Below are 20686 nucleotides of genomic sequence, written 5' to 3'. Positions count from 1 at the left end.
GGCCTAGGATTGGTCCGAGTCCTTGTGCATGGCCACAGTACTCTGATGCCGGTTTATTATTGGTATGAGTCCTCGTGAACAATCTCAGAACTATGATGCTGGTCTATGATTGGTCTGCGTCCTGGTGAATGGCCTCAGTACACAGATGCTGGTCTATGATTGGTCTGAGCCCTTGTGAATGGCAACAGTAATCTGATGCTGGTCCATGATTGATCTGAGTCCTCGTGAATGGCCACAGTACTCTGATGCTGGTCTATAATTGGTCAGAGTCCTTGTGAATGGCCACATTACTCCGATGCTGGTCTATGATTGGTCCAAGTCCTCGTGAACGGCCATAGTACAATAATGCTGGTCTATGACTGGTCTGAGTCCTCGTGAAGGACCACAGTTCTCTGATGTTGGTATATGATGGGTCCGAGTCCTTGTGAACGGCCATACTACTCGAATGCTGGTCTAGGATTGGTCGGAGTCCTCGTGAATGGCCACAGTATTCGGATTCTGGTCTATGATTGGTCTGCGTTCTCATGAATGGCCACTGTACTCTGATGCTGGTCTATGATTGGTCTGAGTCCTTGTGAAATGCGACAGTATTCTGATGCTGGTCTAGGATTGGCCTTAGTCCTCGTGATCGGCCTCAGTACTCTGATGCTGGTTTATGGTTGGTGTGAGTCCTCGTGAACGATCTCAGTACTATGATGCTGGTCTATGATTGGTCTGCATCCTGGTGCATGGCCTCAGTACACTGATGCTGGTCTATGATTGGTCTGAGTCTTCGTGATCGGCCTCAGTACACTGATGCTGGTCTATGATTGGTCTGAGTCCTTGTGAACAGCCTCAGTACTCTGATGCTGGTCTATGATAGGTCTGCGTCCTTGTGAATGGCCACAGTACACTGATGCCGGCCTAGGATTGGTCTGAGTCCTTGTGATCGGCCTCAGTACTCTGATGCTGGTCTATGATTGGTCTGCGTTCTCATGAACGGCCTCAGTACTCTGATGCTGGTCTATGATTGGTCTGAGTCCTTGTGAATGGCCACAGTACTCTGATGCTGGTCTATGATTGGTCTGAGTCTTTGTGAATGGCGACAGTATTCTGATGCTGGTCTATGATTGGTCTGCGTCCTTGTGAACGGCCACAGTACTCTGATGCTGGTCTATGATTGGTCTGCGTTCTCATGAATGGCCTCAGTACTCTGATGCTGGTCTATGATTGGCCTGAGTCCTCGTGATCAGCCCCAGTACACTGATGCTGGCCTAGGATTGGTCTGAGTCCTTATGCATGGCCACAGAACTCTGATGATGGTCTATGATTGGTCTTAGTTCTTGTGATCGGCCTCAGTATACTGATGTTGGTCTATAAATGGTCTGAGTCCTTGTGAATGGCCACAGTACTCTAATTGATCTATGATTGGTGTTAGTCCTTGTGATCGGCCACAGTACTATGATGCTGGTTTATTATTGGTCTACGTCCTGGTGAATGGCTTCAGTACAGTAATGCTGGTCCATGATTGGTCTGAGTCCTCATGAATGGCCACAGTACTCTGATGCTGGTCTATGATTGGACTGAGTCCTTGTGAATGACCACAGTACACTGATGCTGGTCTATGATTAGACTGAGTCCTTGTGATTGGCCACAGTACCTTCATGCTGGTCTATGATTGGGCTGCATCCTCGTGAATGGCTACAGTACACTGATGCTCAGCTATGACTGGTCTGCATCCTCGTGAATGGCCACAGTACACTGATGCTGGCCTATGATTGGTCTGCATCCTCGTGAATGGCCACAGTACACTGATGCTGGCCTATTATTAGTCTGCGTCCACGTGTACGGCCATAGTACACTGATGCTGGTCTATGATTGGTGGGAGCCCTCGTGAATGGCCTCAGTACCCTGATGCTGGTCTATGATTGGTCTGCGTTCTTGTGAATGACTACAATACACTGATGCTGGTCTATGATTGGTCTGAGTCCTTGTGAACAGCCACAGTACTCTGATGCTGGTCTATGATGGGTCTGCGTTTTCTTGAATGGCCACAGTACCTTGATGCTGGTCTATGATTGGTCTGAACGATGACAGTGCACTGATGGGTGCGACAGACCTCTGTGGGCTCCAGAATTGCTCCACGCACTCAAATGCTGACTTCGGAACTGCTCATATTTGCCCGATACGTGCCCAAAAATGGGCAGCATTCTACCATGTGGGTCCCAGAGTTAGCGGCACTAGTCAGACATCACCACAAACCATGTCGACCCTTTGAGTTACTAATAAAAGTTGCCTTTTCTGTACAGGGTGGGTTCGCTATTGGAGGCCTCACCTGAGGTAGTGTGTCCTGTTCTAGACCTTTACATAAATTTTGGGCGGTCACATATAGAGCAATGAACCCATTTGTGCAGGCAACACCTGTGTAAGATTTAATACAGTTTCGACTTCTAACGTATCAACCAGTCTCATGGATCAAATCTGTATTAATCTCATGCCAAGCCTACTCAGTGCAAGAATTGGCTATGGCCCGTTAGTTTAACTAGTACAAAATATGATGACGACCGCCATGTTGGGTTTAAACATGGCAGCCATCTTGGAATTGTAAAACAATGATACTGTATGAACACTACATCTCAAGATGGCCACAACATTAATTCTAAACGTGTTGGAGATCTTGGAATGGTAAAATAATGATACATCTTGTACAGTACCATTTCAAGATGGCCGCCATTCTAAACATTTGGATTTTATTTTTGTTTTGCTGCAGTACAGCAGTACATTTCCTTTATTTCTATGTGCCTTTTTGCATGTAATTTGCTATCTTGCTGAATTCTTCTCATGTGTGACAGGTCATGTATTGTGTGTTTGCCAACACTGGAGTTCAGAAATATATGTTTTTGCTGCCAATAGAAAAAATGGAATCTACAATAATATGCAAGCACTAAAGGTGCCTGGAGTCAGTGCTACATATTAATCTGCACCATTTTTTGTTGAGCAAAAGATAAGTATATTCTTATTGTGAGATAACATTTGGCTTTGCTAAGTACTGACTGTTGGAGGCTGGCCCTCTATGCAGTGTACCAAATCGAGTACACTTTGCAGAGAGTTCAGGCAACCACACGTTTGCCTCCAGAGGTAAAAATCAGACCACCTAATGCTCTAATGCTTAAGGTAACTGGTCGAGCAGTTAGGCTAATCCAGGAGATGTGCTGAGCATTTACTGTACTCACAAATCCAATCATGCACCACACACACTCAATGAATAACTCGAGACCAGAATTTATAAAAATACTTCTGACTTTTATATACTTTTTAAGACCAAAATCTTTAGAATACGTTAAGTACTTTTCAAGGTATGACTTTTTAAAGTTTCAGCAAAGTTAGTCTTTGTGTGCGTAATTACGCACCATAGGAATCAATAGGCAGTCACTTTAAAAAATGCATTAAAAATCGCACAGTCTCTTCTTTTGCAGGGTGGTCGCTGCAGTCGGTGGGCACACTGTGCCAGCTGGAGAGTCTCTGGAAGCTCCTGGTTCCGGCGGGAGAAGCGTTGGAGAGGTTCTTGGCACAGGCACAGGTCCCCCTGGAGGGGCCACTTGGAGAAGGAGCTGGTTTGCAGATTTGAAGTTGGTGCCTAAGGGTCCTCTTGGGCTGATGAGGTCACAAGGGGTTGGGGACCCGGGGCACACAGCAGATCCTGCGATGCAAGGCCCAGGGCGGCCAGGTGCAGGGCGTTTTGGAGGTCTTGGATGCTGTGCGCAACAAAGTCCACTAGAGCTGGAGGTGAGTCTCTTTATGGGCAACTTACAGGACTATGGGGGCACTCTGGTCAGGTCCAGGGTGTTCCTGAAGTTCCTTGACTGGGGTTTCCTCCTGATCCTTTCGCCTCTCTCTGGGAGCTGGTTTTCCACTGGTCCTACGTCAGCTGACCAGTACCCAGGGTATTGCTGTATCTCGGCCACTAGGGGGTGCATCTCCACCAAACTTGGCACATTTGTGGGGCACGTCTGAGCGGTTGTCGGTGTGTCGTCAACTCTGGCTGTGACCTCTGGTCGCGGAGATATCGGCGATTCAGTGAAGTGACCCTCACTGGTTTGTTGGTCCTTTGCAGGTTTCTTGCTTTTCTTGAGTGGTGCCTCCACTCAGGAGGGAGATCTGGGGTGATCCTTGAAGCCAGGAGGTACCCTGGGTTTCTTGGGGTCGGTCCAGTGTTCAGCTCCTTCACAGTAGCGATTGTTGGGACTTTGGTGCAGCAAGCAGGGGTCTGGTGCCTCTTCTAGTGCAACAGGTCCTCTGTTCTCGTCCTGGCGGGTTCTTTGGCGCAGGTCTTCCTTTCTTCTTGGGATTCTTTTTCAAATCTAAAATCTTGGTCTAGGGGAGCCCACTAAATACTGAATTGAGTGGGAGTTTTAGGGGGAACCTGGTAGTGTCCAATGGGGCACTTACCCTTGGGTGGCTACACCCACTACAGTGACCACTTCCTGTGGGAAGGGTCACTTCCCTAAACCTCATTGGCTGTTTTTCTCCATTCCAAGATGGAGAAAACTGAATCAGAGGGTCCACTTTGCATGCAAGCCCTGAGGGGTGGTGCATGCTCAGGGAGGCCACTCCTCCTACCCTTTGTCTGGTTTCCCTCCCCGGCTTCCACCCAAAGGAGGAGTTTGCAAGGGGGGGGGAAGCCCTCTGCTGCTAGCAGCAGGCCTGGGGCCTGGAGTTTCAGGGGCTGTAGCCCCTTGAAGCTCACCGCCAGGGTGTTGCACATTCCTGAGGGGGGGTGTTAGCTCCTCCACCCAGAAAAGGCATTGTCTTACAAACCAGAGAGCCATGGCTCTCCCCCAGGTTTGTAGATTGACTGTCTGGAGTGGCAGGCTGGATGAAACCAGTCAGCAACTCTGCAAGTTAGGGTTAGCTTTTGCAAGGGGCACCTCTAAGGTGACCCCTGTGTACATTTAGGGATAAATCCAATACTGGCACCAGTTTGGATTTATCATTCTGATACCAAACAACGCAGGGTACCGAGTAGCCATCATGTAACTGGGAAACTCATGCTTGACCAGTGTCCAATACATGCATTTAAAATGGCTGCTCTGTTCACTCACTATGGGGGTCATTATGAACACGGCGGCCAAGACCGCCATGCCGACGGCGGCGGAAATTACCGCCACCGGCATGGCGGTCTCGACCGCCACATAATAAACACAGGGAGGACCGCCACAGGCGGCCCTCCACCACTGCCAGGCTACCGCCGCCAGGCAGCCTGACGATGGCGGAATTCTTCATCCGACAGGGCAGCAAGAACCCATGTTCCGCCAGCCATTCCCAGGCAGTTTTACCTGCCACGAAAAGGCTGGTGTAAGGGGTGCTCCGGGTCCCCCCTGGCATTCTGCTGGGCCGGCTGGCGGAAACACTGTTTCTGACCGCCGGTCCAGCGGAATGTTGATTATACGGCCGGCAGGGTCCTCAACAGGCTGGCGGTCTGTGTTCAGAACACGGTGGGGTTTCCTGCTGTGTTCATAATGAGGGCTTATGTCCTAGGTTTGTCAAGGACACAGTAAGGGCATACTTCTAATGCAGATATGCCCTCACATACAGTATGGTGCACCCTGCCTTAGGGCTGGAAGGCCTGCTAGAGGGGTGTCTTACCCATAATATATGCAGTGTAGGGTGGACAGGGCACACAGGGACTGTGCCATGTCGAGTTTGTCTTTTTAGGTTTGCCCCAGTACACTCAGCCTGCAATGACAGTGCTGGGTGCATCTGGGTGCAGGACCCTTGGGGGTGGCACAATCAGTGCTGCTGCCCTCAGGGGTCTATTCTTAACATCTCTTGCCCTGGGTACTGGGGTACCAATTTGCTAGGGACTTATATGGGCATTTAAGAGTGTAACCAATTGTGCCAAGCATCACAACAGATTTAGGGAAAGAGCTCTGGCCTAGGGAACCTGGTCAGCAGGGGCTAGAACACATCAACAACAGGCAAAAAGTGGGGGCTAACCATGCAAAAAGAGGCCTCCTCTAACACTGACAAAGCCAAAAGTTCTGATTTAATGTGGTGGGAACATGCAAAGACGAGCATACTCAAATGCACACTATTTGTGACATGTCTCTTTGCAGCCTGAGATAGGCAGCGAGATCGCATCTCAAGGATGCATCCTACTGGACAAGTGTGACTTTAGGTTATGGACACTTGGATGAAAGTCCCAACCTCCCAGGTCTTCTTTAATTTCTTTACCCTCTAGAGCATCAATATAGCCTTTGCTTTCAGCCGCGTCAGCCGCCCTTCCTAGGAGGAGCCAGGCCTCTCCTTGTACCTGCAGCAGTCCTGTGACTGTGTTTCATGATATGGAAGGAATCAATTTTCCACAATTTTTTCCATTTAATATTTGAACACTCCTTGAAACTTATCACTGGGTGAAGCACAACACACCCAACCATGGGCAGCTGGAGAGCTGCAATGTGGTCTACACACATCTATCTCACAGGTGGAGTACAGCATCCATTTCTCTATTCATTGGTTACAAAACCAGGTGACATGGTAGGCCCCGAATCAGACGAAAGAGTATAATATCAAACCTGCGTTCAGATCAAATCCAAAGTGCTTGAGACTAAGTTAAATCTTTTCTGGAACTGAACGGGGCCAGGACACGTGTGGAAGCTGGCTGCACCCTGGGTCCGGCCAGACACAAACCACCTGTTGGTCCATGTTTCAAAGACTAAGATGGAGGGGCAGATCTTTGGGGTACAGTTCCCAAAACTCCACAATTCCCACACTTGAACCACGACACCTCAGGTGAAACACCTAGTCTTCGCGTAACAGCAGAGGACTGAAGTGTTCAGACAACTGTGTGCCTGAGAACTGAGGCCTCAGATGGAGAATGTGTATTGAGAGACGGCACAATCCCAGTGGTAGGCACATGATCCATACAAAACCCCTTGTAACCAGGTTCTCTCACCATGACCCCAGGGCGACCTCCCCTCCAACAAAAACATTGAACCCAAATTCCTTCACTTGTGACAGCCAAGGATCCGCCCTGGCTGCACAAACCATCACAGGCAGCACGTCACCTCCAGCTCCAGACCCAATGCAAGTGTGTCCTACACAGCTGCTGCACTTCAAAGGGATAGAAAGGTGTCAAGATGGAGTCATAAAACAAAAGAGTGAGGGTCTGATTTAGAATTTGGCGAATGGGTTACTCCGTCATAAACGTGATGGATATCCCGCCTGCCATATTACGATTCCCATAGGATATAATGGAATTGTAATACGGTGGACGGGAGATCCATCACGTTTTGTGACAGAGTGACCCATCCGCCAAACTATAAACCAGGCCCTAAGTAACTCAACGATGGATTCAATGTTTGCTTCTCTGAAGTCTAATTCAGTCTTATATTAACTTGTGATAAAGACAGTAAGACCTTCACTTATAGGTTCAATGCTACCACAATACACGTCACCCTAAACAAATAAAAATGTGTTTGCAGCACCTTTGTTCATTCAACAGGTAAGGTGGCCACAGACACCAGAGAGCTTCTTAAAAAAATCTCCTGGGTTCCTTGGTTTTTAAACTATAACTTCTAACTTGCTGAATGTCTCAAAAGAGCAGACGGAATTATTAACGCTGTTAAAGAACTCCCTCTCCTCCTCTGAAGTTAACCTACTGAGAACTTCTGTGAAAAACCATCTTGTTATCCTTCAGATGAAGTAGCTAAGATCCTCCAAGCATGGCCCCTCGGCCGACAGTCTCTTCCGACTCTTCGCTCATCTCACCTCTGATGCCTTTCCTTCTCTTGCGAAGGTCTTTAGGTATAGCTCTTCAGTTCCTCCTGATCCTGCAAACATCTGAAATCTTTAGCACCGACTGCTGGCCCTGCTCTTCTAGAAGAAGTGTCTGGATTGCTCCTTAACCACTGGGATAGTACCGTGAGCCTTCTAAAGGACTACAGCCACATCTTGACTCAAAAAGGGTTCACTGAAAGATCTACATTTTGTTCCAGGCTCTCTATTCCAGTGCCGGTACGACTGCTTGAGGAGGCAGGGTCATCTCAGAGGCAGGCCATTGTTGACTAACCCTAATGCCTTGACTCTGATGAAGATTAAACTCATCCTTGTCTCGGCCCAGGACATGCACATATGATGGGCAGCGGGGCCATGAGCGTGATATCTCTCGACTTACTGTAGCAGTTGACAAAGCCGACCAGTCCATCTTATTGGACTGCCAAGGATAGGTTGAGATATGAGAGACATTTACCCCCGAGAGAGGTGTACTAGAGTATGGCGTTCAAGAGAGGGTACCACCCAAGAGAAGCTGGCATCCAAGCAGCAGCTCCAGAGTGGCTCACATAGATAACGCCTTTTGCACTGAATATAGTCACTGAGGCTGGCACCCATGAGACGGTGGCATCCAAGATAAGCTGGCATCCATGAGTTGGTGGCATCAAGAAGCTGACATCCAAGAGAGGCTGGCATCCATGTTGCAGCTCAGATCATTCCTCTTAGATTGTGACTAGTCACTGAGGCTGGCAGCCAACCAAGTGTTGTCATCCAAGAGAGGCTGGCATCCATGCTGCAACTCAGGAATAATTCAGGTCATTCCTCTTGGATCGGAAGTAGTCCCGAGGCGGTGATCCAAGCAAGGCTGGCACCCAAGAATGGGTGGCATCCAACCAATGGCTTTGAGATGTTCATATTCCTCCTTCTGGACTGATAATAGTCTCTGGTGCTGGCATCCAAGAGAGGCTAGAATCAAGAGATGATGGGATTCAAGGGAAGCTGGCATCCAAGAGAGGCCGCTAGAATCAAGAGAGGATGGGATTCAAGTGAAGCTGGCATTCAAGAGAGGCTAGAATCAAGAGAGGATGTATTCAAGGGAAGCTGGCATCCATGCGAGGCTGGCATCCAAGAGAGGCTAGAATCAAGAAAGGATGGGATCCAAGGGAAGCTGGCATCCATGAGAGGGCGGCATCTAACCCCTGGATCAGGGATTGTTCATACCCCTCCTATTGGATTGTTAGTAGTCCACGTGGATGGCTTCGTTCCTCTGTAAAGTTCGCCTGTTGTGTAGTCTCTCCACAGATTATAGCTGTGCCCGGTTCTTTCTGATCTGCATGGTACCCAAGAGCCTGGCTCTTCCCAACACATTGTTAACAACAATTAGCTATTGTGATGAAGGCAGGATGCTCCTCAGATAGACAGCAAGCAATCTGGCATCTTCTCCTATTTGGGAGTGGAAGATGGTCATCGAGAACTGGATAATCTTGCAACAAGTGTCAGTGGCCATGCATGAACTGGTGGTGATATTCTATGGGACACTGAAGACCCTCAGAAGTGGGCCATCAGGCCTTCAGGACTGTCATTATTCCTAAGTCTTGAGGTTTGACAGGAGGAGTTTGCAAGTGTGGGTTTTTTCCTGCAAAAGTAATTTGGGTGGGGATTTAAACTGACACAAAAACAAGGAAACAATTTTATGAAGTTTGGAAAGTTCCTTGCAAACTTCGCAGTGTCCAGCCCTGATATCTCTTATGTTCACACACCTTTCCCAGGTACCTGAGGCCACAAGCTTAGGGAGTTGACCCATTATCTTCTATTAAGTTTTGTTTGTTCCCAGTGGGTAACAATGAGTTGTGTTTAGGATCAAATCTTTGCAACATTAGGTGTTATTCATTGTAACTGCTACTTTCTAAAAGTGTATTGAAGAAGCGACCGGTTGAAAGGAATGCGCTCAGCTACTCATTGTTCTTCATAGATGGGAGAATTTGCATGATACATTGTATCTTCAACCAGACCCTGAACCTCCCTCCAGTAAGCCTTGACTGCTCAACCACCGCTATCACTGTATCTTCAATCACAATCTGAAACTCCCTCCAGTAAGCCTTGACTGCTCAACCACCGCATCCACTGTATCTTCGACCAGACCTAGAACCTCCTTCCCGTAAGTCTTGACTGCTCAACCACCGCATCCACTGTATCTTCGAGCAGACCCTGAACCTCCCTCCAGTAAGCCTTGACTGCTCATCCAGAGCTATCACTGTATCTTCATCCAGACCCAGAACCTTCTTCCCGTCGGCCTTGACTGCTCACCCTCCGCTACCAATGGAGAGTTAAGGAAACTAAGGGAGACCTGGCTAACCTTTGCCAGCAACAGTGTCCGCTGCCCTAGAGAAACAACGGAATCTAACACTGATACTACCTGGTACTAAACATCTGCCACACAACCTGGAATATAGGTATGACGGTGGGGTCAGGTGGCACTGATAGGGGGAATGTGCCCACCCTCTCCTCTGTTCCTTGGCACCCATGTGAGAGATGCCCCAACCCCTCCCTCTCTCCATTAGCACACAATGGCTGTAGATGCCCATCCTTTTCCGATATCCCATGGTGCCCTGGTCCTCATGGGCAGTAAATGCCAATTCCTTTCCTCTCTCCCTTGTTACCACTGCGGGCAGGTGCCAGTTCATTTTTTTCCTGCTCTTTAGCACCCCTGTGGGTGAGGTATCTTTGTACTTTTTATGTTCCTTTGCCTTCTTGGGTAAAGTACCCGTTCTGTGACTAAGCCTCTTGGGGAACAGACTGGAACTGGTGACATGTTGGTACCCGGTCCTTGACGATTACATTAGGTGCCAATGGGGAACCATATATATTCCTTGAACAGGCCTCTTGGCATTCATGGGGAAAAGTGTCTGTTTTTTGCATATGTCACTTAAAGACCATAGAAGGTGTTCATCCCGTTACTGCGTCACTTGGCATTCATGGCGCAAGGTCCAGTCCCTTGACTATGTCCCTTGGTGCCCACAGGGAGACATGCCTGGAGCTTAACTATAGCAATTTGCACCCCTGGGAAAAGGTGCCCATTCCTTCACTATATTAGGTGGTGCCCATCACTTGACTATGCCATTTGGTTCCCAGAGAGGGCAATGACTGCCCCTTGACCATGCATCTTACCTCCCATCAGAACAGATGCCCTCACCTTGCCATCCCAGTGCCAGAGGAGGTCTTACCTGCTCATGCTGCAGGGCTCGGTGTGAGAGGCTGGCATATTGCAGGCTCAAACGGTCCTTTTCCTGGGCGGATTCCTTCAGTTCATTGTCCTGGAAGAGACCAGAGGGTTGGTGAGGAGTCAGGCATGAATGTACCTGTAATATCACACCACCACACTAATGCAGGGTTACCCCCTCCCCCCGGATATCTCTACACGTGCCATGCACCCTGTTTCTGCCATGGGATGCTGTGACATTGACATGCCAATGTGTCACTGATTCACCCCAGCATCTTGTTCTGCCCACTGTGGCAGGTCAGTTCATAGGTCCATCACCTCACGTATGCCCCCTGCTGAGCTTCTTGAGTGTAATGAATCTCAAAAGAGCTGCGCCGAGAAATAAATGGCTTCTGGGAGCTTGGGGGAATGGAGGACGAGAATGTGATGATGGTGAGAGTGCCCTCTTTAGCACTGGCAAACCCTCACACTGCCTACTAGTGCCACCCACCACAGAGGCAACCAAGGGTAACTGCTCACACTGCCCGCTGGAGCCCTCCCTTGTACTGCCCGCCCTGGAGCCCTGCCTTGTACTGCCCTTAAGTGCCACCTCACACACTACCAAATGCCAGCACCTCAGACTGCCCACCGGTGCTGGATTCTCACACTGCCCACTGGGGCCCTCCCTTGTACTGCCCGCCCTGGATCCCTCCCTTGTACTGCCCACCCTGGAGCCCTCCCTTGTACTGCCCGCCCTGGGGCCCTCCCTTGTACTGCCCGCCCTGGGGCCCTCCCTTGTACTGCCCGCCCTGGGGCCCTCCCTTGTACTGCCCGCCCTGGGGCCCTCCCTTGTACTGCCCGCCCTGGGGCCCTCCCTTGTACTGCCCACCCTGGAGCCCTCCCTTGTACTGCCCACAAGTGCCATCCCACACATTATCCAATGTCAGCACCTCAGGCTGCCCACCAGTGCAGGATTCTCACACTGCCCATTAATGGTGGTTTTGAGCTTTCTAAGCGCTGTATGAATGAGAGATGTAGCTGTAAGAACGTGAGATAAAACTATGATTTGGAGCAGGCTTTGCGTTTTCTAAGTTTAGGCTGAAAGTTATGCACCTACTGCGAGAATGCCAGATAAATGTTATATAGCACATATTAAGAAGTGTTTGTAACAGACCCAAGAACCCCTTTTTACCGACCTTAGAATAATAAAACATTGAGAAAGGACAGTAAAGCTCTAAACGTAAGCTTTACTGTTTGCATGTAGCTCCTTGACGCCAGTTCACAACTCAGTAAGCTATATTAAAAGGATTATATCCTGCGCGAGGAATTCTGCAACAGCGGCAGCAACCCACTGAGCTAACTGCATAAAATATAGATCCGTGGCAGCCTGCTAGGCGCTGTGCTTTGCAGCAGGCACATTAACCATCTATTCCACTTAATGATGAGTCAAAGCTGCGACTGGACTGCAAACAAATCCCTCGAGCACCCGCATGTACCTCCGGAGCTATCGGACCCCGCTCACACCGCATAAGTAGCGGGGTGCGTAAGGATCTCGGCAGCGGGTGCCTTAACCCCATGTGCTGTGTTAAAATGCAGCCAGAGCGAGGCACGGCAACCAGAGCAGGTTTACCATCACGGGTCCTCACTGCCAGTTTCTTTGTGGCCATCTTTATATAATGATGGTAGAAGCTGAGCCGCCCGCCCTCACATGCCAGCCCCTTCACCCCCAAATTCTGGATTCCCGTAGTAGGATTTTCCAATTCCAGCCCTGGCGACTGTGGCGAGGCTGAAAAGGAGGGGTGCCCAGGTAATGTTTCTATGATATACTATGTCAGTGCTCCCTAACCTTTCAACTTCTGTGGACCCCCAGTTGATAATTTCTGAAATCCAGGGACCCCCACTGAATCATTACTGGAAGCCCGACCCCCGACCTAAACATTGCCCATGATATGAACCACAAAACAATACACATACAATTCAGAAAAAAACATTTATCAAATACATACACCAATGATAACACTTTTCATTTAATTTGCAAACAAATATAAATCAAAAATATACATTTTAATAGGAAGTTTAGAGCTTTTCTGAATTCAATTGAGTCCACACATCGTCCATACTATATTCTGTTTGATGCACCCGCCCTACTCCCATGAATCAATCTGACGATACTCATTTAATTTTTAGCCTTTAATTTCACATTCCTTGACATTTACAGTACATTTTAAATATTTTAATTGTACATTTAGCAACTTTATTTATATACACTTTAATAATCTGTTAATATTATTTAATTTTCTAAGAATTTGCAGACCCCCTGCGGAGGCTTGGCAGACTGCTGACCAAGAAACAGCAGCTGGGGTTACTAAAGGTTTAATAGTTTCACCCACGCACTGGCCAGGAGCTGGTCCTGTTGCACTTCACAGTGGATGCCTTATTTTCACTAGTTTGGGTGTCCCCTTAACATTATTTATAAATGAGGGTCTCTTGTGGTCCCCGGGGGCCCCACTCTCCTCTTCTCCCCAACGTTTATATCAGAGCATTAGCCCAGGTCATTTCTCAGTACAGCATATGGTTGAAGATGGACAACCAGTTCTAGATGTACAGATGATCCAGATGTACAGACGGTTTTAGAAGGACATACAGTTCTAGATGTACATACGGTTCACATGTATATACAGATCTAGATATACATACAGTTCTAGATATACATAGAGTTCTAGATGGTCATAGGGTTCTAAAAGGACATACGGTTCCAGATGGACATACGGTTCCAGATGGACATACGGTTCTAGGTGTGCATACAGTTCTAGAGGGACATGCGGTTCTAGAAGGACTTACAGTTCACATGTACATACGGATCTAGATATACATATAATTCTAGATGGACATACAGCTCTAGATGGTCATACTGTTCTAGATGGTTCCAGATGTGCATATTGTTCCAGATGGATATACGGTTCTAGAAGTACATACAGTTCCAGATGGACATACGGTTCTAGATGTACAGACGGTTCTAGTTGCACATAAGTTCTAGATGTACCTACAGTTCTAGATGGGCCTAGGGTTCTAGATGGGCCTAGGGTTCTAGATGGGCCTAGGGTTCTAGATGGTTCCAGATATGCATACTGTTCCAGATGGACATACGGTTCTAGATGTACATAAGTTCTAGATAGGCATAGGATTCTAGATGGGCATAGGGTTCTAGATGGTTCCAGATATGCATACTGTTCCAGATGGACATACGGTTCTAGATGTACATAAGTTCTAGATGGGCATAGGGTTCTAGATGGTTCCAGATATGCATACAGTTCCAGGGGGGCATACGGTTCTAGATGTACAGACGGTTCTAGATGTATGCTGATGACCTGAAGCTCCACGTCTGGCTGAGAAGCCACAAAGATCATCCCAAAGACTGCTTGAAGCATGTCTGCCTTTGGACGAGAGAGCGATGCCTCTTCCTGAAGCGGTACTTCTTCTCTCATCGTTGGAGAACCCGTCAGACAACAGCGGGCCAGGCTACTTACCAGAGGAATTAGGAGCCGCCCACTCCCAGGTGCAGCAGTTGTAAGTCTTGGAGTGTAGCTCGACGCAAAGCTATCCTCTGACCACCAGATCACAGAAGTGGTGACCAAGTTCTACCTCAGCTTATTGTGAAGGTTCCTCCCAATGACCGCACCAAAGGAACCTGGGCCTTGGTGATGGCGAGGCTGGACTGTGGCAACGGTGCTCAGCTCTGGAATGAACTGAACCCAGGCATTAGAAACCAACCTAATCTGGTGGATTTTAACTGAAGTCCAAGAACCTCAAGGAGGTCGCGTCTTCCCACAATTCCGGTTCTTCGTGGACAGTTATCCTCTCGCTTCCGATTGGGCACGGACAACTTAAAAATTTGGTATCAACTACAGCACCAGCGATATGAAGTAGCATTGGTCACAAGCTAGGGCTATACAAAATAAAAAAAACTAAATTAAATTGAAGTCCTTATTGACGAGGAGGTTCAACTTTACACTGTAATCTTCTTGTTGGAATATATTTTTTTTCTAGCTAGGTGCACACTTATTGCTCTGAACACATCTGAGCCCTTCTGTGTCCAGACAGTTCCACCTTGCCCTTGTGTGGTGGGGGGGCTCCTGGTATCTGTGGTGTGGACCCCGTGGGATTACCAGTATTGTGTCCACTGGACATCTGTGGTGGTGAACCCGTGGTACTAGTCTTATGGGACCTTGGGTTATTGTCGAGGAGGAACCTTTGGGCATCAGAAGCAGAGGCAGCCGAGACCATCATACCGACCCCTCAAAGCAGTTATCCACTCGGCTGCCAGAGAAGTACCCGGCACTAAATATTTCACCCATGTCACACTCATGTGGGGGTGGGCTCTTAAACGCCTCCCCAGGAGGTAAGAATAAAGCGTAAGAGACATAGGCCCACATTTACTAAAGGTTGCTGGTTGGTGGTGTGGCTTGGTGCAGTTTATAGGGAGGCAAACAGACGCCATCTTTTGTATGCGTGTGTGGGGCAGGCACCGCTCGAGCGCATGCGCAAACCTTTATCTCAGCCTTCCATTGGGGTCCCTCCATCACTCCTTGGAAGCCTGGGGTGGACAAGAGACCCCGAAAGGCCCTCTCCGAGGTAGATAAAGATTCAAACACCGCTGGGCATGAGGTTACTCCATCAAACGAGATGGCTATCCCGTCCGCCATATTACGATCCCATTATATCCTATGTACCTTGTATTACGGCGACGGGATATCCGTCTGACAGAGAAACCCGTCCGCCAAACTCTGAACCAGGCCGTCAGCCTTTTCTGGAGCAGCCCCTGCCCTGGGGACCTCGCTTCTAGGATTCAGGGGTACCCATTACCTAAACCTCTCCCCCCAGCTGGTCTCTGTGCAACACGCAGACTCGTATTCTGGTAAAGTTCGTCTTTACATATATGTATGTAAAATAAATCAATACACTGGTTGGGGAGAGGGCTCTCAGAATGCGGACGTTGGGTAACCCTGTCTATCCCTGGGTGGGAGACACTGTTGTCAGAGGTTGGGGAGCCCTGGGGACTGGTGGGGTCTCTGGCACCCCTGGCTGTGGTGGAGGGAGCACCCCCTGGCACCTCTGGCGAGGGGTTCCTTCAGTGTGTGCCATGGGGACCACTGTGGCATCGTCGTTGATGGGCCCCCTGGGTTTTATGGTTGAAGACCCAAAGTATCTGGTGGTGAGCACCCCCAAAGAGCTGCTGTTACAATTATTTTGGAAATATTTGGTTCCGACTGTTTCCGTGAGAGTGATTGTTTCTGGGTGATCTGTTTGACTAGTTCCATGTCTGAATGAATTTCCATTTTCTACCTAAGACTTCACCCCAACACGTGCTTTAACCGAATGTCTTTCTTTCCAAGCGTCTCCATTCTTTTTCTCTTCTAGGTTTTATTTTTTTATTTTGGGTGCACCACGCCCCTTTGCTTTTCCTCTCCACCCTCAATGTTCTCGCTTTATTTTTGTTATCTCCTTTTTCATATTTTTCTCCTGGTCTTGGGATATTCAATTCGAGCAGGAATAATTTGACATAACTGCTTCGTATGTATTGTAATTTAAACTAAATAACTCACATGTTCACTGGACACTGGGACATGCTAGTGCTTGAATTTAGGGGCACACGAGTATTGGCGACGGTAGACCTGATAACTGTGTTTAGGGAGTCCATATTACCAGCTTTGGGGGGCCCGTTTACAGGTGATGGGACACCCCTTTATTAAGGGTTTGCGTGTTCGAGAACCGCTGCATAATCATTTCAGGGTACCCCCTTAGACATTTATATTTAAAGTTGCGGGCTGTTGGGGGCCCCTTGTGTACCGTCAGGAGGGGGCCCCAGCCATGATCAGTCCGGGACCCCATATATTGAATGCTAAATCCACAGAAGCTGGTGCAAAGTTTAGCGTGTACACACTGTGCCCCGTACCCCAGTAACAGAGTCCAACACGCCCTTCAGACACGGCCGCAGCCAGGGTATTCTTCCAGAGGGGTCTTTGTTATGTGTGTGCGTAGAGTGCAGTGACACCACCAATGGGCGCTACATACAAGTCGTATGTAAAACCGATAAACATGTCTGTTCCCGCTCCCCCACAGTCTACCATGTAATGGCCATATCATCCCAACGTGGTGAGCCTTACAGCGCCCATGGGCACCGCGATGCCAACCTCGCGTACAACAGATTCAACAGAATGTCAAGATACATGAGAATACAGACACGTGCATCACCCAACACAGACCAGAGCATAGAACTGGAAGCCATCAGAGCATAGTCCACTCTACGGCCTGCGGAGGATGAAGCCCGGTCCTTCCCAGCATCCGTGACAATTAAATAACACATGTATCCTTGGAGGCAGAGCCCAGAACAGGCGCCTTGGCACTCAGCGAACCCAGCTGTGCCTTCGTCAACCCATCTCCGTTGGCAAGATGCCCAGCTGGTTCATCGTTCGGCTCGTCGACCGCCTCCACCCCAGTGGCATCTCAGCGACCAGCAGTCACTCGCTCACCCTTGCAAGCTCCGCCATCTTAGCTGCAGCAAAACAGAGCATGAAAGGACCTCCCAAGCCAACATGGCCACCAGAAGACCACCTACCTTGCAGAAAATGAGCTGCATCTTCCAGGGCAGGTGGACGTCAACTGGACACCATGGGTTTGCAACCGGGCGAGGCAGGCAAATTCTCCTGGAAGGACTCAGAAAGGGTCTTCCTCCGAGAGCCCAGAGCAGGAGGGAGGCTTCTCTGCAGTAATGCAAGCTGACACGAATGTCTGAGTGAAAAAAAGGCAGTTCTGTCGCCTGGAGTGAGGCATCTGGCTCCCTGCGTGGATGGCTGCGCGAGCATCACTCACTTCTGCGCGTAAAACCACGCAGCGTTGGGTCTTCCGCGCCGGTACCTTGTGCCATCCGCTTGAGGAGACAACTCAGGCCAAATAGATGGGAGAGGGTGATGGGCTCTGCAGTGTGGAGCATGGAGCAGACCTTCCCAGAAGGCAATCCTCTTCCAGCCTGCATCCATCGATAGCGCTGCACTTCCACAGATTGTGCCATTCGACCCAGATGAGGACACGCGGGGGGTGTATCTGGGTGTTTGAGGGTAAACTTCCAGGAGGGCAGACAGCAGTGAAGTCCACCATCTCTTATTAATGGCGTGGCCTGAGCACATACATGTTACGAAGAATCAACCAGTCAGTGTCAGCAGAGTTAAGAAGGTTGGCCTTCACTCAATGTGTCACTGCTCCTGTTGGAGTCTCGGTTTATCGCCAATCCTCTACAACCCCACCCACGCCAACTACCCCTAAGGTACACTTAACTAAGAAACCTTTTCCACCAAATCTCCTGAAGTTAATTTCTGGCTCCTTCTTCAGCAAGAGAACAGACGATCATCTCCGACAATGAAGTTTGATCCACCTCTCCTTTCTCAGAAGGACCTCATGCCCATCTGCAGATGGGACCACTTGCACACTGTGGGATTCCTGTGCAGGATCACATTCTGCCCTGGAGGACCTGCCCGTCACAGGAAGACGTCCCGATTCCCATCATGACCGACCCCAGGTACCAGCCATCATCTACACCAAGTATTGGCCAAAGTCTTCTCCCCTCTGGTAAGAGCTCTGCGTTTCTGCAGAAGCACCCTTGGATGATCTATACCTGCACCATTCTCCAGACACCTTCCTTACCGTTAACCGAAGCCACGTTTTAGAGCCAAGCCTGTTCTCAGCCAGGTCTGAGCACCAATGTGTTGTGACCTTGACGTGGAAACACTGCTGATGTGAGTGGACTGTGGAGCTGCTTGCATGATGACCCTTCTTGGTTTAAAAGCTGCAATGGACACCTCTTTTTCTTCAGAGTTTGGCCTCCTGTGGTGTGAGTGTCACTCTAATCCTGATGGTCCCCAATGGTGGTAATACCCACCTTCCAGCTTTCAGTGACCTGGACAGTTGTGGACTCCCTCACGTTTCCCTCCCTCCGCTCATCTTGTGAACTTGTAGATTTTGCCACTCGTGTCCCTTCTGCATGGTTTGTTCAATAGTTATTTAGGTGTCCTGGTGGTGTCTAGATCTTACTTCATCTGAGGGTGGGAGTGGAAGAGGAGTGCGGGAGGCGAGTCTGAGTTCAACTACAAGATTCTCAAACTTTCATAAACTAGTCACAGAAGAACCAAGGTTCTGTTGGCCAACATCGCTTCCCTTCGTGGGGCAGTAACTCCTGGACAGATGTTATGGGTCCAGTCTTGTTTCCTCCTCTCCGTTGCTTATGGAGGCCCAGCTAAATGTTCCTGATTCTACAGACCGAAGAGTCCTCTGTGCCCCTCCTCTGACCCGGTCAAAACGATGAAGGCCCCAGACTCAGTGACCGTAACATCATCAACCTTGACAACTCAATGGTCTTGAAGGCTACATAACAGGCCACTAACTCCATCTCAAGGTCATGTGAACACCATCTCAAGGTCATGTGACCACACTACCTCTGTCTTGTAGTCACGCCACTGAGCAGCAGCTGCTAGTTTGAGGCCTTGTACTCCGGTAGTCCTTATATCTCATAAGCCTTTGACGCGAGTGTCCCTCTGTGCCATCTCTGCAGACGCCAGGCCTTTTTCTCTCAGTCGCTTCTAGAAGTCTGCTCAATGTTCTTATTCTGCCTTCTTCTAAGTTCCTTGGGCTTTCTTGGCCAATTGCCCTTCTTCTGACCCTATTCTTGTCCAGATGTGTTTGTATTCATAATCACCCCAGGGATTAAAGAAGTGATACCCAATGTACGGCCCGCAGGCCGCATGCGGCCCTCCTAATCTTTACATGAGGCCTCCCTGGTGAACAGCAGCACCAGCCAAAATCCACAATTTGAAAACATGGCAAATCACCGGTGAGGGTCTCAAGGCGCTGATTGGCAGGCGAGGGGATATTAAGTGATTTCCTCAGAATCACAAGATGTTGAGCCGACGCAGAGATTCAAACCTGGTTCCTCCTGCTCTGAAGTAGGCAGCTCAGGCCCTTATGCCACAACCTCGACTCAGTACTAACATAAAAAAACTTAAACGGCTAGAACTTACTTAAAGATTAACTTAAGTTAAAAAACACCTTCATTTTTAAAGACATATAGCAGAAAAAGTGTAAAAGTGTGATAAAGTCTCTTCAAAATTCAAAAAGTGTACTTCATTAACATGCAAATCTGTTTCACCTTAATACATCAGATTATATCAGTGCATTAGTATTGTTTTAAAAAATATATAATTTTAAAAATTTAATTTAGAAACATTCACTCCCCCCCCCCCACCCTGACAACAACAAGGGCACTAGTGAACCAAGAGGCAAGTCAGTTATGTGCACTTGTTGGGTGGCCTGGTTTTCTATTATACATGTTCAATTTTATAGTTCATTCAGTCAAACACAGAAGGTTTTCTACAGCACACATCCTATAGTCATGGATGTGATAATGAGGTAAAGTGAAATGAAATGATTGCCCAGGATCACACAATTTGGTTAAGTAGAGAAGCTAGTTTTAATCCTAAGTTTTTGGTTTCACATTGTGCAATGCAAACAATAGGGCCTCATTCACAAAGGTAAACTTACAGTTTTGTGTGAGTTTACGATTGTTGGCAATTCACAAAGGGATTTACAATAAGTATCTTTACAAATACAGAGTCTCTGCATGTAGGTCTCTGTCCTAAATGTGTGGGACCCTGCAGACCAGGGTCCCCCTCCTTTTTAGGGTCAAGC

General features: G+C 48.6%; 1 protein-coding gene across 2 annotated transcripts in view; it reads right to left on the bottom strand.

Moving 5' to 3' along the window:
* Nucleotides 1-20686, bottom strand: part of RIMBP2 (RIMS binding protein 2) — a 1257287-nt gene that overhangs the window by 544609 nt on the left and 691992 nt on the right. For both annotated transcript variants that reach the window (XM_069215362.1, XM_069215363.1), the window contains one exon: nt 10977-11066. In XM_069215362.1, coding sequence (XP_069071463.1) covers nt 10977-11066 — 90 coding nt within the window. The remainder of the gene's footprint in view (nt 1-10976; nt 11067-20686) is intronic.

Source organism: Pleurodeles waltl, chromosome 11 (genome assembly GCF_031143425.1).
Source record: "Pleurodeles waltl isolate 20211129_DDA chromosome 11, aPleWal1.hap1.20221129, whole genome shotgun sequence".
Taxonomy (NCBI): domain Eukaryota; kingdom Metazoa; phylum Chordata; class Amphibia; order Caudata; family Salamandridae; genus Pleurodeles; species Pleurodeles waltl.
Note: the sequence above shows the minus strand (reverse complement) of the source record. Positions and strands in the feature narration are given on the sequence as shown.